This window comes from Merops nubicus, unplaced genomic scaffold (genome assembly GCF_000691845.1).
Source record: "Merops nubicus isolate BGI_N331 unplaced genomic scaffold, ASM69184v1 scaffold6864, whole genome shotgun sequence".
Classification (NCBI taxonomy): domain Eukaryota; kingdom Metazoa; phylum Chordata; class Aves; order Coraciiformes; family Meropidae; genus Merops; species Merops nubicus.
Genome location: NW_008604786.1, coordinates 1 through 15,849, shown reverse-complemented (window position 1 = coordinate 15,849; position 15,849 = coordinate 1). Strand labels below are relative to the sequence as shown.

Here is a 15,849-nt window from a genome sequence, read left to right as displayed (position 1 = left end):
TCTTTCTGTTCAGGGTTATCCCGTTTCTGAAATACTCCAATCAGACTCAAGGTAATGCCAGTAGGCTGACCCTGAATTGCAGCTCTGGGAATGCCCAGGGATAATGCCTTTCTCCATAAATCATTTCACCACTCTTGGGGTTCTGCTAGGGGTTTTTATAATTTATTCCCCTTTAACCAAGTTTCTATTCTCTGTTTCAGTGGCCTTATTGTGTAGTCTCAGATTTTTAGGTATTGCTTTTCAGCTAACGTATCCTCCCAGCCCATCTCAGGACTGTAGTTAACAAAGTCATGCATTAATTCTCACCATGCAGGGAGTCATTTATGGGCCATGTGATTGTTGTCACCAAGCCCTTCATTGTGTTCTTTATCTATGTATCTCATCTCATTTTGCCAGGTTTAGGAATTGCTGGGGCCCCTCTAATCAGTGGTTTAAGCACTGCAAAATCTACTGTAGCAGACAGTGGCACATACAGGGGGTAAGATGATGGACATAGTCATATTTTCCTATTGCTCTTACACCCAAACATGTTGTTCAGGCTAGCCCATGGCTATGGATTGTTATGGATTCCCCCTGAAACCGGCTGAGCCCAGTGGGATCCTCACACCCAGATGCATCGTTATCACCAAAGCAGATAACTGCAGATAAGGGTCCTGTTGATGAGGGGTAAAATGCACTGTCACTGGCAGTGAAGCTGGTGGAGGGTCTAGAGAGCAAGTCTAATGAGGAATGGCTGAGGGATCTGAAGAAAAGCAGGCTCAGCAGAGACCTTACCACTTCAACTACCTGAAAGGAGGCTGTAACGGGGCGGGGGTCAGTCTCTTCTCCCATGTGACAAGTGATAAGACAAGAGGAAACAGCCTCAAGCTGCACCAGCGAAGGTTTAGGTTGGATACTAAGAAACATTTATTCACCAAAAGGATTGTGAAGGCTGGCCAGGGAAGTGCTGGACTCACCATCCCTGGAAGGAGTTAGAAACAGAGGTGTGGTGCTTAGTGCCACGGTTTAGGGCTGGACTTGGCAGTCTTAGGTTTGAGGTTGGACTTTATGATCTTAAGAGGTCTTTTCCAATGTAAGCAACTCTATGATCTTACCCGGGAAGGCATGTTGCTGCTTCCCTTTGTGATTAATTGGTGCTCAAAGCACTAGTAAGGCACAAGGTTGGAGTTAATACATCCTGTTCCAAAGCCACAGATAAAAGAAACGCCAGGTTCCGCGTTTTCTTATGAAGCTTACAAAGCTTCTAATTTGGGGACAGGTAAGCAGCTGGCAGCAGCATGTGCCTGCTCCCAGTCAGGCAAATGCCATTTCCTGTCCAACAAAGCACAGGCGTACTCAGAACTTGTTAGGATCCAGGGAGACAATGTTATGGGCTACAGGACACAAAGAAACTGAAGAGGGCTTCATTACACATCTCATAATGCAAGCAGCACCTGTTACAGGTAAGGTTGTCGTTCCTTTCACTTCAGCAGCATCCATCTCTTTTTATCTTGCCCCACGGGGAGCCACGGAATTCCCATCTAATTCCTGCTCTGTCCTGAAATAAAGTGTTTGGCCCCCTTTCTCCTTGGGATTCACCTGCAGCCTATTGGTGTCCCCTGACGTTCAGATCCAAGTTTGCTCAGCCCTTCTCTCACCAGCTGCCCGATGCAGAAGCTCACAGGGTTTGTTTACAGCTGTCCAGGGAGCGCTCTGGAGCACGCAGCAGCCACAGCAGCTGCAGGAGCAGTAGCCATGCTGAAGGCCTCCCAAAACCCATGCAGACACTAGGCAGAAAGTGAAGACTTTTACTTGAAGAGCATTTGTAACTGAGTTTTAGCATCATCTTTCCTGTAAATCTCTGCAACAATTTTGTTCCTCTTCTTGTCCCAGGCTGGGCACTGGTGTTACCATCCATCTGCCCCAGTCAGAGGCAGGTGTTCTCACCCTAGATCACAGCTCAAAGCCCTCAACATGCACAATCACACATTATGGGGGGCCCAGTAGGCACCCGTGGAGGTTATGTGGAATTTGGCTGCCTCATGAGGTACTCACAAAGGATCTTTTCCTTTTGAGATCAAGTCTTCAGTTTTCAGCTGATCTCTAAATCTCACTGACTAACAGGAGAATCCTAAAGCTAGGGCTCATGGGAGGGTTTGATTTGCTTTTGCAGATGGCAAGATGGTAGTGGTATGAGGACAGGACTACACTTCATATCTACAGCCTCACATGGTGCTTGGATAAACTATTACCCTAATAATATTAATTAAAAAAAAAAAGTGACATCCATCACTTGCATAACCGTGGAGGAACCCAACCTTGTTTATTTTCTGCTGAGATGGCAGCAGCTCCTCCACACACATTCTGCAAGCACATAGATGGGCAGCAGATTCTGCCCAAGTAGGGCTGAAGTTCATTGATCTCCAGTTCAGGAACAGGAGGATGAACTGGCCTCTGAGACTTCCACTGCGTGGCACTCCCCCCAGAAAGCATTTCACACTCCTGCACGTACAACGCAACTTGCCAGCTCCAAGCAGAATAGTTCAGGAATAAGGCAAAGCCAACAGATGAAAAATGCTTGCTTTATTAATCATTAAATATGTTGCCCTGTCCAAGTCCTACATACAGTTAAGTAACATAATGTTGGACAATTCCCTAGAGAAATGTCTTCCTAGATTACATTTAAAAATTAATTTACATTTAAAAAAAAAAAAAGCGTTACATTTGATGTCCAAAAAGATTAACATTTTCAAGGTTGTCACTGTACTTCTGTGCCAACTGCTATTTCACAGATGTCCAGGGTGGCCCAGGAGGTAAGCTCCACACTGCCCTTTCAGGAGGATCGGTACGGTTCGCTTCTTCGTCTCTAGGACTTGATGCAACAAACTATGAAACTCTTACATAACAGGGATAAGAAATGCCAGATTTTATCAAATTTTTCATCTAAAGAACGCAATTCAACACAGGAACACCACAGTGTATAAACACTCAGGATTTTGGTAGTTTTATTGGCTACAACTACTTTCCTTTGACAATATTAAATTACCATTTACATTAAGGATTAGCAATGTAGGAAACTAAGTAAGAAAACGCAAGCTAGATACTATTAATATTTTGTCAAGATTTTCTCCTGCATCAAAAGTACTAATTGCCAATGGAGCTTGTCAGACATTATTGTCAGATGTTTCTGAACACACCAGTGTCTGTTCAGACAGGGAAAATAAACACTTTTTACCATCTAAACAGTTACTTTATTGCCGTATCTGAGAAAATGAAAAACAACTTAGGAATTAAAACATGAGAGCTAGACATGCAAAGGAAACACTACAATTGTAGTGAATAAGCAGCACTATGTGGGAACTTAAGCTGGAAATTTTCTGCTTTTCCTTAGGCTGATACAAATGTAGACCAATAAAGTTTTGAAGGAGGTCAGCCACTAGCTGACAACCAACACCTGCATTAGAATCAAGACTCTAGATGAAAAAAAAGTGAGATTACTCAAACTAGAAAGAAATTAAGTGAAAGAGAAGTTTTTACTTTAGAGTTTGAAAAATTACTGTATCAAGGTACAGTACAACTCTACAAGAGGTGAGGACAGGAAACCACAGCGAATTCCTGTCTGCACAGGTTTGTGTCACCACTATAAACAAAACCTTCATGTTTTTCCTGCAACCTAGAAAGACTGTGGTCAGATTTCAGAAGATTCTGGTGTACATTCACAGGATCTCAAACAGAATCACCATCTCAGGTGATTTTTTTTAGTGTGAAAGCTTCTTTTCATCATAGTGTGGGACTTAAGTATGTCCTTAATTAGGTCCACAGCTATATGAAACTGTAAAAATATCATCTCACAGAAGTAAACCAGACTGTACATGTTTTTAAAAATTGATCCCCTGCTGTATGCTTCAGGTAAAGCTGGTCTGAAGATATTATGCACTTATAGAAAGAGGGCCCAGGTAACACTTACTTTTAGCCTGGAAATAAAGTAAAAGAACAAAACAAAACATTACCTGCCCCCTCCACAACCTAAAACTCAAAAAAAATCAAAAACCAAAGAACCAACTATATCACACTGCCAACTTCTGCAGCTTTATAGCAGTAAGTGCTGTGAAATGGGGAAAACCAGCTTCCTTCTGAAGCTGTGAATCACTTGCAAGTGTGTTCTGTAGAAAGAGTACAGACTTCAGGAGACAGAAAAAAAGCCCTCACTTGAAATTGCTTCTGCTAATCTGGTAAAAATAAAAGTATTTGAAACTAACTCATGCTATATTTAAGCATCAATCTACCTAACTTCAGACGAAGTAAAAACATCATTCTCTGGAAAACCAATGTGAAAATTCAGGAAACACCACACCCGGTGCATTTAGACTGTGTTAAAGCACGAACACCAACCACCTGCAACTAACAGGCACACTTCACAGCTCCCTGCAAAATCAAGCTATGGCTTCCAGAGCTTGAGGAGGCCATCTTCACTGTAAGTGGCAATCAGGTTCTGGTGGGGGTGATGAGCAATGCCGATGACATCTTTTTCATGAACCTAAAGAATAAGCAGAGACATTCATCACGACCTTCTTGCTTTAGCAGATGCAAGCCAAATACTCTCTTCAAACAAGAGCTACAGGAAAGCTGGACTGAGGTTTCACATGCTTTGTGCATGCAGCAAAAGCAGAGGAACACAGCCCACCACTCTTACGTTCCAGTCGCAAACAGTTCTTATGTCACAGCAGTCAGTTTTTGTTGGGCAAGGGAAGGTTCAGTGAAGGTTTACATCCACTGAAATCCATGATATCTAAGTGTTCCACATTAAATTTAGACATTCAACCTGGTATTCCTCTTAATTTTAATGCAAGGCAAATTTAAGCCTGGAAGCTTTAAATCTGACAGCTCAGTCAGGTTCTCCATCAGCTGGAGCTGAGACAAAGACATGCTGTATTAAGTTTGAGCAAATTTACTCTTGGCTTGGTGGGTAAACATTTTCATAGCTTTTAAAATTAAAGTTGTTATTAAAAAAGCCAAAGACATTCTACAAGCAAGTGTTTTGGAACACTTGTTAGCGATCACGGCTGCCGCAGGGGAGAGATTCCTTGGTATGAGACTTCTCCTTATGGACTTCTTTAATAACAAGCACTTAGATGATCCTCATGTTTACAACCCTGCAAAAGCTCAAAGCTAAGAACTTACAGTCAGGGTTCTCTCCAGCTTGCCGGTCACTGTGCTAAAGCAGTAGAGCACAAAATCTTCACCGACACAGTAGATCCATTCACCGCGAGGTGAAAGCGCACAGCAGACAAAGTCACCTCCTTCTCTCTTACCAGAGCTGAAACTTCTTACAATCTGGAAGGACAGCCCCAAAAAACCATTTGTTAGGGTTGAACTGCAGCACATCATTACTACACTCATGGCAAAAATCTTCAGGCAGTACTAAATAATATGTAGGCAGTCTGTTTAGAACACAGGATGTCTCCACAGCTGGAACTGCTGTCTGCAAGGCAAGCTGTTCTATAAACGGGCTGCAGAAGCCTGCCATGGAAGCCAACTGGAGAAATCAGGTTTAACACAAGGTAAGGTTATTAACTAGGTTTTTTGCATTCTTAAAATTACAGAGAGAGAGAGAGACTTTAAAGGGCACCAGTAAGAACACATACTTGTCCTTGCATATTCATGATGACGACTGTATTTGACCTGTTGCAAACAACAAAGTGTTCTGGGTTTTTAGGCAGCAGAATGACACTGTTCACAGTGATGTCTGTTCCAGCAGTGCTGCCGAGGGACTTGAAGGTGTTTGAGCACTCCGTTGTCTTCACATTCCAAACCTTGTATGAAAGAAATGTAAAATGCATTAGTTTTAAAAAAATAACAAAAATCAGTTGATTCATGATACAGTATTATGATTTTTTAAGGCTCCTGAAGGCAAATAAGAATTCCAAAAATTGTAGCTTAAAGTAGATTAAAAAAAAAAAAAAAAAGGAAAAAAAAAAATCTGATCTATTTTGAAGTGTGGACACCATGAACATTTTCACTTCAACTGGACAGAAACTCAAATTCCATTATTCCAATTCAGCCTGTCTCCTCTTTGTTCAGCATACTCCCTAAGGAGTGAGTCCAGTTGCTTTCTGGTTTTAGCTGGTGTCTGTAAATACATGTGCAGACTTCTTTATACAAGACAGACACAAAAACTGCTGAAAAAGCAAAGCCTCACTGGTACTGGTGAGAGAGACGTCGCAGCTTAGAGCTGCTCTAGGCTCAACGCCGTGCTGCTCTAGCTGTTTAGAACCAGGAAACGGAACCGCTTGTTTAATGTTTATAATAAAATGTAGCTCATCATTTCTGGAATATTTTGGAATATCTTTTTAGATACTGGTATGATCAAAATGAAAGAGAACCACCTTCTTATACTATACCCATGACTGGGGCAGCCTAGTAAAGAGGGAGAGTTTGAAATTATTCCCCATTTAATATGAGGAAAATCTATCAGACTCTCTTAGGTCACATCTATAAACTGGGTCTGTTCACTCCCCACACACAGCATCAATGCCCTACTTAACATATCTGTTTCTATATCCATTTCTTTACTTATTATCAGTCAGTAACACCTTGTACACAACGCTTTACTCCTCTAAACTACCACATGCTGGGACTCTTTGCTGAGACTAGAAGCCAATCTTATGGCTTCTACCATCAGTTCTGTTAGTGCTAGATTAACTAGCTTACACAGCATGGGACTCCTAAGCACCACACAACAGAGAGTTGTCCAACAAAGTAAGCAAGAAAATGCCCTTATTTCAAACAATCCCCACATTCTAGGACAAGAGGTGTTACAGTCACTGACAAGAGGTGTCACTGCTGCTTCTAGATTAAGTCAGGAACATACAGTTAAGAACTGCACTTATGTTCTCCTTTCATAAATACCATATAAACAGGCTCTGCAGCAGTCTGTAAGTACAGTACGAAACTTTATCAGTTCTCTTTTACACTAATCCACAGCAAAGATCACAAGTAGAAAGCCAACCTATTGCAGATAACCAAGTCCTTCTCCAGACCGCAGCACTTACAATAAATCAGCTAAAACATGCAAAGAGTTTGAAAATGTTATTTACAAATCATTTCTCTTACCTTCACCGTGCCATCAGAGGATGCACTGATAATATAGTGGCCGTCCTGGGTGAAAGTGGCTTCATTGACAAAGGAAGAATGACCACGGAACTCCTTCAACGTCTTCCCGGATTTCAGTCCGTGAATCCTGCCGCACAACAGAGGTCATGAGGAACAGCTGGGGTCGCCTGAGCCACCTTCTGGCCTTGCTGTGTTCTAAATCTGAGATACCACTGACAGGTAACAGTAAGAGCTGCTAAACAATCACAAGCTGTAAGTCTTTCTCAGAAGCCCCTTTCAAAGGCCCTTTGTGCTCCTGTGCCCAGGCCAGGGAAAGGCCCCCACCCTTCAGCCTCACGGACCTGTATGGAACAGACACTGTACCTATCAGAGACAGGACTATGGAAGGGGAAGCTATGAAGCTGACAAAACAAAAACTATAGAATTAAGTTTGGAAGTATCTAGTCTAACACACTGCTCAACTTTAAGTGAGGTCATCTTGCTCAGGACTTGGCCAAGGCCTGGTGTAGTTGTGTTAAGAAAAGCTCTTTCCTTACACCCAGCACCAACACTTTTCTCTTTTTGAAGCTATTGCCATTGCCTCTTGCTACGCTGCTCTGCAAAGAGTTTGCTCAGTCATCTAAAAAGAAATTATACAGCTAATCCACATTGGCCTTAAACTGTAGTACCTCCTGACTACAGAAATATCACCTTGAAGCGTAAGTCTGAAGCTTTGAGAATGAAATTCCTCATTCCATTTGAAACTTGCTGTCTTTGATTCAACATCCAGCCTGATGTAATTTCAGTTAAAATGCCTATAGTATAGTTTTTATATCTACATATCAGGACTTAAACAGATTAATATCTCTCATGTTGCTAAGTAATGCCTGTTCACTGTGCAGGTGCCTCCAGACCCACAAATTTCTTCATTTTCACCCAATTGAGAGCCATTGGGTTTTACAAGGCAGGCAAGAGCCTGAAGTTATTAAAGCATATTACATAATCCCATTTAATTACACATGAAACACATAGTCACCAAGTGCTGGGTCAGTCCGATTCACAACATAAGTCTCATATCCTGCAATTCACTTTTGTAAGAGGCAGATGAGGAAGTCAGAAACCTTGACAAAACAGACAGATGGACAGAGAGAAACCTCACAATGTTGAGAAACTATGGCTGCAGAACAACCTCGGGCATCAGAATCCACTGGGGGCTGGCCAGCTGCAGAGCAGCAGAGGACCTGGCAGGCCTTGGGGACAGCAAAGCAAGAGGGAACAGTGTGTTGTGGCTCTGAGGAAATACAGCCACAAACCAGACACATGAGGAAAGACACCGTCTGCAAATCGAGGTTTCCTCCTACTTGGCAGAGGTGCAGCCACCCCTGTAGGACTGTGTCCAGTTTTGGGCCCCCACTAAGATGGCCAAAGGTCTGGACTACATGATGCCTGAAGAGCAGCTGAAAGGTCTGGGTGTGTTAAGCCCAGAGAACTGAAAGTTCGGAAGCATCTAACGCTGTTTTCCTTGCAGACAGAAAAGTTAAATTATAACTGAGCCAGAAAAACCCCAAATAAGAAAAGTATCTGTGAACTTCCACAAAACTGACCTCAGCTGCTTTCAGTGGCAACAAAGTGTCTGTGTAGCAACAGAAAAGCTTTGCTGCAAGACAAATGTATACAGCAGTGAGCTAATTCCCCTCAGTAAGACACCAAATAGGTGCAGATCAGAATTACTGCACTACACAGATGTTAAGCAACACCTTCCAATGCCGAGAGCTGCAGGAAAAAGAGTTTTATCAGGCTGCTGCCCATCTCATAACTTCGATTACAACAGAGTTTGAGTATTTTTGTGACTATTTGCAAATAGATACCCTTTTTCTTTCTTTTTAAAGTGTTGTTGCAGGGTAGATAAAAGCAATAATGAAAGTGAATTGTAACTAAGTCCTTACTAAGAACCTAAAAAGTTTTAACTATTTGGTTAACATCACCACCCAACAAGTTTTCACAGAATAAATGGGAGTTAGATTGTTCTCAGAAGTGTACGGCTAAAGGACAAGAGGCAAAGGGCAAAAGTTACAAAGGAAAGAAAACCCAAACCAAACCAAACCGTCCTTATGTCCAAACAAGATTTTATCCAAGAAACTTGTACAGCCCTAGGAGTGATTCCAAGAGAAGCAACAAGGTCTCCTCCACCCATGGAGACAGAACTCAGCTGGACAAGGCCCTGAGCAAGCTGTCCTAACTGAAAGGTCGCCTGTGCTTTCAGAAGCATATTCGGCTAGTGACCTCCAGAGGTACCTTCTACATGAAACTATTTAATAATTCATGCTTAGTGTGCCTTACACAGGTTGCAAAGACCTTAGAGCACAGATGCAAGCCCAACCACCAGTCCCACAGCAGCCCACTGCTTTATCGTGTTGCTTAGCAGGTTATCTGCGCACCAGGTAAGCTGCAGGAACTACAGACAAGTGAGTCTTTCCCAGTGGGAAGTGTCAGGTAATACCAAGCTCGTTCAGCTAAGCCCAGACACATTAAGAGGGAAGTAATTCCTCAGATTCTCTACAGACAGATATCGCATCCAGCTGCTGTAACTATGCTGACACTTACCAGCTTGCTAAGCTACCCTAAGAGGACTGTGCACCAAAGCAACTCCAAAGTTTGTTCCAGCTCAACTCCCGTTCCTGGTTCCCAAGAGCTCAGCTTGTGGGTCTCCAACATCACAAACAGTTTCACTGCCCCAAAGGACTGCCACAGTGATTGGGAAATTGAACTATACAGATTGGTTGAAAAAACCCTCAGCTCATATCCAACATAATGCTGGTGCTACTCAGCAAGGGATGGTTTGCATGAGAAATGGAAAGAATTCCCATGCCCATAAAAAGAACTTCAGAGACAGTCTGGATAAATGGGAATTATCTTCTGGGTGTGAAGAGAAAAATGATCCTGCCTCTATGGTTCATCTTCAATACTGAAAGAAGTTGCTTTTCTCTTGTGAGCATGAATTTATAAGCTATTTGTCTACGAGAGTTTTCTCTTAACAGATTCCATCACAGTGGTACCTGTCAGAGAATCACAGAATGGCTTAGGCTGGAGGAGACCTCAGGAGACCTCTATTCCACTGCTCCCAAAGCGACGTGACTTCCAAGTCACTCAGTGGTCTTCATCAATTTAGCTTTGAAAGTCTCCGAGGGCTGAGACCCACCCCCAGCCTGACCCAGCTCTCTCTGCATTGTACAAGTGCTGCTGCTTTTTCAAGGGGGGGGGAAAAAATGTTTTCCTTATACTCAATCAGAATTTCACCTTGTAGCAACTGTGCACCTGAGAAAGTGTGGCACTGTCTTATCTAGGACTACCTCCAGATGAGGCAACCAGGTCCCTTCTCAGCCTTCTTCTGGCAGGCCAACCAGGCCCCACTCTCTCAGCCTTTTCCCTTATACACCACACGTATGTCTGAAGCGATACTGGGACCAAAAACCAGCACCCTAAAGCACAGAGAAGGCTGTACCACCATTTCCAGATAAAAACTGCAACTCCTGTTCTTGAACCTCTCAGGGTCCACCAGCCTGGCTGTCTTCCAGGGTTGGATCTCTAGTATTCCCTATCAAACTGCTGGGAAGAATAGATGCCCAGAAAGTTAAGGAACATGAATGGAAAGTTAAGTCAAACTTTCAAACTGATCCTCTCCAACCCTCAGCAGTCGTGCTCTTCTATCAGCATTAAAATTCAATGCAAAAGGATCAAATCCCATGTCAAATGAATCTATACTCAGAAGTTTAACTGCATAATATGAAAATTCTGTTTTCTCCTGCACTGTAGCCCACACATTCCCAGTTTATTTACCTGATTGTCTGATCAAAAGAAGCACTAAGAATTTGGCTGCTGTCCTTAGAAAAACTAAGGCACGTAACACCTTTACTGTGTGCTCGTTCAAATCTTCTCAGACACTGACCGCTCTGGATTTTCCACACCTGGAGAGGGAACAAGAGGTGGTTATTTTGTTATGAGAACACAGCAGCTTAAACATCAGAGCCAACACATATCTGTTTCTGAGCCACGAAAAATCCTTTTTTTTTTTTCTTTTAATGTGGGCTGCAAGATGACTGCAATTGCAGGCGAATCCTTCTAGTCATCAGATCTACCAACATACCATACAAAAAGATTTGTACCTTGATTTTTCCATCTTGTGCTCCAGTTGCCAGCATTTCTGTATCTCTGCTGAAACACATACACAGCACTGCATCATCCATCATCATAAAATTATCTTGTGCCTGGTACTTCAGATCCTAAACAAAAGGCAGAAGATTCACCAGTCAAAACACTGGATTTGATTAAATACATTTTAAACCACAGTGCAAAAGTACAAGCAGCTTTAACTAGTTATAGTTTACAACCTATCATCCAGCAGACCCCACAGCCCTATAATAAGGGGGATGAGCTGTCGTCACCATTGTAGAGGCAACAATGATCCAGAAAGGTGGAAAATTTATCACAATTCAACCCAAGTAAAGATTCCAAACCCATACCTGATCCACTCAAGCAGACATTCTTTTCAAATTCACAGTTACTGACAAAAAAAACCCCAAATAATCTCAAAGAATAAAACCAGGTGCTCTGGGCAATGAACTGTCTGTGTGAAATAAGGCACAATTTACCTTCCTGATCTTTCCAGTAGTGAAGTTCCACACCTCAATGAATCCATCGACAGAGCCAGTAACCAGGTACTGACCGTCTGGGGAAAACCGAGCACACTCCACATGTGACTTCTGCCCAAACTGTTTTATAAGAGAACAGAAGTGAAGCTTAGTAAGCAATTTTAAAGAAGCAACTCATTAAATCAAAAGTTCAGTCTCATTTTGTTGGCAAAATTACAGTATTTTCTAGAGTTGTGCATGCACACATTTAACACTGAAGTACAAAAGAAAGGTGATGATACCTACACACTAGCACTTCAAAACCAACCTAAACCTCCCCTCCTTTTGATCTGCTAATATCTGTGAAACTGGCATCAAACACTCCCTGCTTACAGCAGCTGCCAGGCTGGCTGTCTCCTAATTTTTGTTTTTGCATTGAATTGTGTATGCTAACAAACACCTTCCCAGCACCCAGAATGTATCACTAGCAGATTTCAGACAGGTCTTATGTAGTACAAGTTGCTTCACTTGGAATGATGTTCATCTAATGAAATATTCAGAGAATGTTTAGTGGGGTTTATATACAAGTTTTAAATTTTAAACTTTTAAATGCAAACAACCATGACAATAGAGCATAAAAACCCATTTTCATTAATCAGTACAAAAATCCAAGATCAGTATCGGTGAACAAAGCAAGTTTTAATAAAGCATTTTTACCAAGCCGCTACTGCACAGAAGAATTTGATTTCACAAGGTCTAATTCCTGGCTTTTGAAAACATGTTATCTTATGCTCTTTGTGACAGATACTGCAGCAAACCAACGCTTCTCACTGTACAGCACTGCTTGAAGTTGAAAATCCTGCACAGGAGGAAACTGCCTGTTCACATAGTGTGTGCTGCAGGACAACTGTGTCACTACAGGACATTTTTTTCTCTCTATTGAAACCTGTATGATAATATCCTTAAAAAGGAGATACTGACCACACTAACTGACCTGGTAGGTAAGAACTAATGATCAATCTTAAGTCTTGCAATAGCTTAGGGAGCTAATAAGCATGCATAGAGGTTTAAGACAGGGGTGTTCCCTTGCACAAATAAAAAAAAGGGACTAAGCAAACCACATCTGAAAACTGAACGATTCTGAACTGTGAAGACAAAGAAACAGTCAATATATTTATCATATTCACAAATACCACAAGCACTCAGTCTTGTTAAGGGACCTCATTTCATACTCTCACTAAAAGTAACATGGTGAGCTACAGGATGGAGAAGAAGGGGGAGGGGAAGGAGGGAAGTAAACTGGGGGTGAGAGAAGAGGGGCCAGGAGGGAAATTACTTACAAAAAAGGGAACAGAAGAATTCAGAAGGTTTGCCCTTATCCCCTAATATAAAGCATGGGAAAGAACAAGCAGCAGTAATGCACAAAGGCAAAACCATCACCTTAATATGTCTGCTCAGCTGCGTAGGGAACTTCTCTTCTTCTACATCTTTCACAGCTGCTTTGCCTCTGAACAAGTCAATTGTCATGCCAGGAGGAAGCAGCCCTTGATGCTGCTGCCACTTCAGTGCCTTTTGAGGAGGGGAAAGCCAGGCCATTAGAGGTAAGCCAACAAATATCTTCCTCACTAAAGTTTGCTTCTAATTAACACAATAGAGCAATAGCCTCTTGCACCCTTGCAAATTGTGCATCTGTACAGTTTGAAACAAATACACTGCAAAAAAAAGTACCTGAAACACTTATATTATGCTCCTAGTTCATGAACACAAACAGAACACCATCCCCAAATGTTTCTTGCAACTGAGAATGACTCAGGCCCATTCTACCTTCAGGACATAGTATACAGTGTGCACAGAGAGTGAAAGCAACCTGGTGTTTGTTTCAATTACCTGATCTGTTGTCTATCTGCCTAGAAATGCACACATTAAAACTAAAAACAACATGTAAGTCTTCCTGGAAGGCACAAGGGAACTTCAGTCAAAAGACTGAATCTTCTACAACCCCTTCAGCAGTGAGCTGCCTTCAGCCACAGGACATACCTGTTATGCCAAAAGCTTTACCTGGCGTACTCACAGGTTTAACAAGTAAGATGCAAGCTATAAAACAACAAAATACATTAGAAACTGTCTGTGTAGGCCATTAGTGAATACCTTCTGAGGATAAAAAAAAACAAAACAAAAAAACATATTTAAGTACAACAAGGGAAACTGTGTTACCATGTACTTCAAAAATAATTTTTGCTGTGTGCTGAGCATTTATTCTGAGGTGCCATGGTTCAACCCCAGCAGGCAAGGAAGTGCCACACAGCCACTGGCTCACTCCCCCCAGCTACCAGTGGAACAGGGAAACTCGTGGGCTGAGACAAGAGTAGTTTAGTAACTAAGTAAAATATAACAAAATAAACAAGAACAATTAAAAAATATAATTAAATGGAATATCATTGAAAGAGAGAGAAACAGAGCCTAGGAAGAGGACAAGTGTTGCACAATGCAATTGCTCAGGTCACCCCAGCTGTGATGTGCCCTCCTGGCCAGTTCCTGCAGTTCATATACTGAGCATGAAGTTCTGTGGCATGGAACACCCCTTTGGCTAGCTTGGCTCAGCTGTCCTGGCCGTGCTCCTCCCCCCATCCACTCCAGCTTCTCGTGTACCTGCACACTAGCCAAACTCACTTGGGAAGCTGGGAAGTCCTTTGCAACAACTAAAACCATCAGTACGTTGTCAGTAGTCATCTCATACTGAACCCAAAACACAGCACTATTCCAGCCTCAAAGAGGAGAGCTACTAAGAAAAGAAAATGAGCTCTGTCCCAGCTGAAACCAGGACATACAGAAAAAAAAATCTACCGCTGGAATGCTGACTTTTCCTAAATCTTTGCTACACAGAGAAAATACCATTTTTAATAACATTTGTAAATCTTCAATGTTTAAGCTTCACTCTTGCACAGCTGTAGAATCAACTACATCGGAGTTAGTTTTATGTGGCAGATATTACAGAAACTGCCATGCTACTGAAGTGTTTCTCAGAAATTACCTGCCCCAGCAGTGCCATCAGACGAGAGGGAGGCACCACGCTGACCTCCCCAGCCAGAGCCTGTGCAATAGCAGCTCTGCGCTTCTCCTTGCTGCTCCCGTCCGGGTACGCCTAGGGAGAAGTCAACAGAGGCATTCTTCTCAGCTGCTTCCCAGAAAACCACACACTGCACTGAACTGGAGCCCCTTCCAGGTCAGTTTTTCTCTAGACCTTCAAAACAACCCTTCTCTTTAACACCAACCCTTGAACCATCGTGGATGTGCGTTCAGTGAAGGGGTGGCACTGCCACACTCACTCAGAAATAGTGACTTGTTATTACACAACATCTTCACTAACAAAACGTACATTTTCTCCTCCATGCATAAACCAAGAAAACCAAGGCACAGGTCCCCACAATGCCCACCCACAGTACACTTTAAAACCACTGCTCTGCTGCCTCGTGGTCAAATATCACACGTAATTTCCAAAGCACTCCACAGAACATGTAAAACCATCAAACTGTGAAGCTGCACGTTCCCCTTCCCAGAGCGGGAAAGAACAGACAGCTGGCAGCTTGGACTGATACCAAGGGTGACACAAGACAGCACCGTGGGGTGCCTGGGAAGAGGGTAACATACCTCACGAGGATCAAAGTAGGATCTGGCCAGAAGGTTTTCGAGATGGATGTACCGCTCTGGCTGAGTCTGTTTTAGCATGATCATGGGATCCGTTTGCCTCAGGAGAGATCTGGCAGCACCCAGTTCCCGGAGCTCAATCAACTCCAGCACAACCTGCACCAAGAGACAAACACCTCAGAGACAAACACAGAGAGCAAGGGCAAAGCACCAGAGAGGGGCTTCCACCCAGGCCAGAAAAGGTGTCACACAGCTGGTGCTCACCCACCTGCTCATAGAGGTCAATGAGGGTCTTGTCGGGCAGCTTCAGGGACTGTATGGCTTGCAGCACCGTGTCCCAGTGCCCACTGTTGATGTCAGCCACAAAGCTCTCGATACTATCCACGGTGTTGAGGGACACGGTAGTTTCCTCCTGCAGGGTGGCGAGGGCTCGGTGGAGGCTGTTCTCCTTCAGGTACTGCATGATCAGCCGGATGACGCTGCGGGGAAACGGCGCTCGGTCACC

The 15,849-nt window shown here is 43.0% G+C and overlaps 1 protein-coding gene across 1 annotated transcript; it reads right to left on the bottom strand.

Annotated features, from left to right (window-relative positions):
- Positions 1 to 4,138: 4,138 nt before the first annotated feature.
- SMU1 (smu-1 suppressor of mec-8 and unc-52 homolog (C. elegans)) lies at positions 4,139 to 15,816 on the bottom strand. The gene is made up of 11 exons (XM_008939115.1): positions 15,613 to 15,816; positions 15,348 to 15,500; positions 14,731 to 14,841; positions 13,140 to 13,268; positions 11,721 to 11,840; positions 11,235 to 11,351; positions 10,909 to 11,036; positions 7,093 to 7,219; positions 5,625 to 5,792; positions 5,161 to 5,313; positions 4,139 to 4,516 (listed from the first exon to the last, which is right to left on the bottom strand). The coding sequence occupies exons 1-11, from the start codon at positions 15,805 to 15,807 to the stop codon at positions 4,418 to 4,420; spliced, it is 1,500 nt and encodes a 499-aa protein (XP_008937363.1). The 5' UTR covers positions 15,808 to 15,816; the 3' UTR covers positions 4,139 to 4,417.
- Between the last annotated feature and the right edge of the window lie 33 nt (positions 15,817 to 15,849).

Coding starts and splice junctions, on each gene's coding strand:
- SMU1 (XM_008939115.1), bottom strand. CDS start 15,807: ATGCAGTACCTGAAGGAGAACAGCCTCCACCGAGCCCTCGCCACCCTG. Junction 11,352..11,720: donor CTACTGGAAAGATCAGGAAG/GTAAATTGTGCC, acceptor CCTTTTGTTTAG/GATCTGAAGTACCAGGCACA. Junction 5,793..7,092: donor CCTCTGATGGCACGGTGAAG/GTAAGAGAAATG, acceptor CTTTCATACAAG/GTTTGGAATGTGAAGACAAC.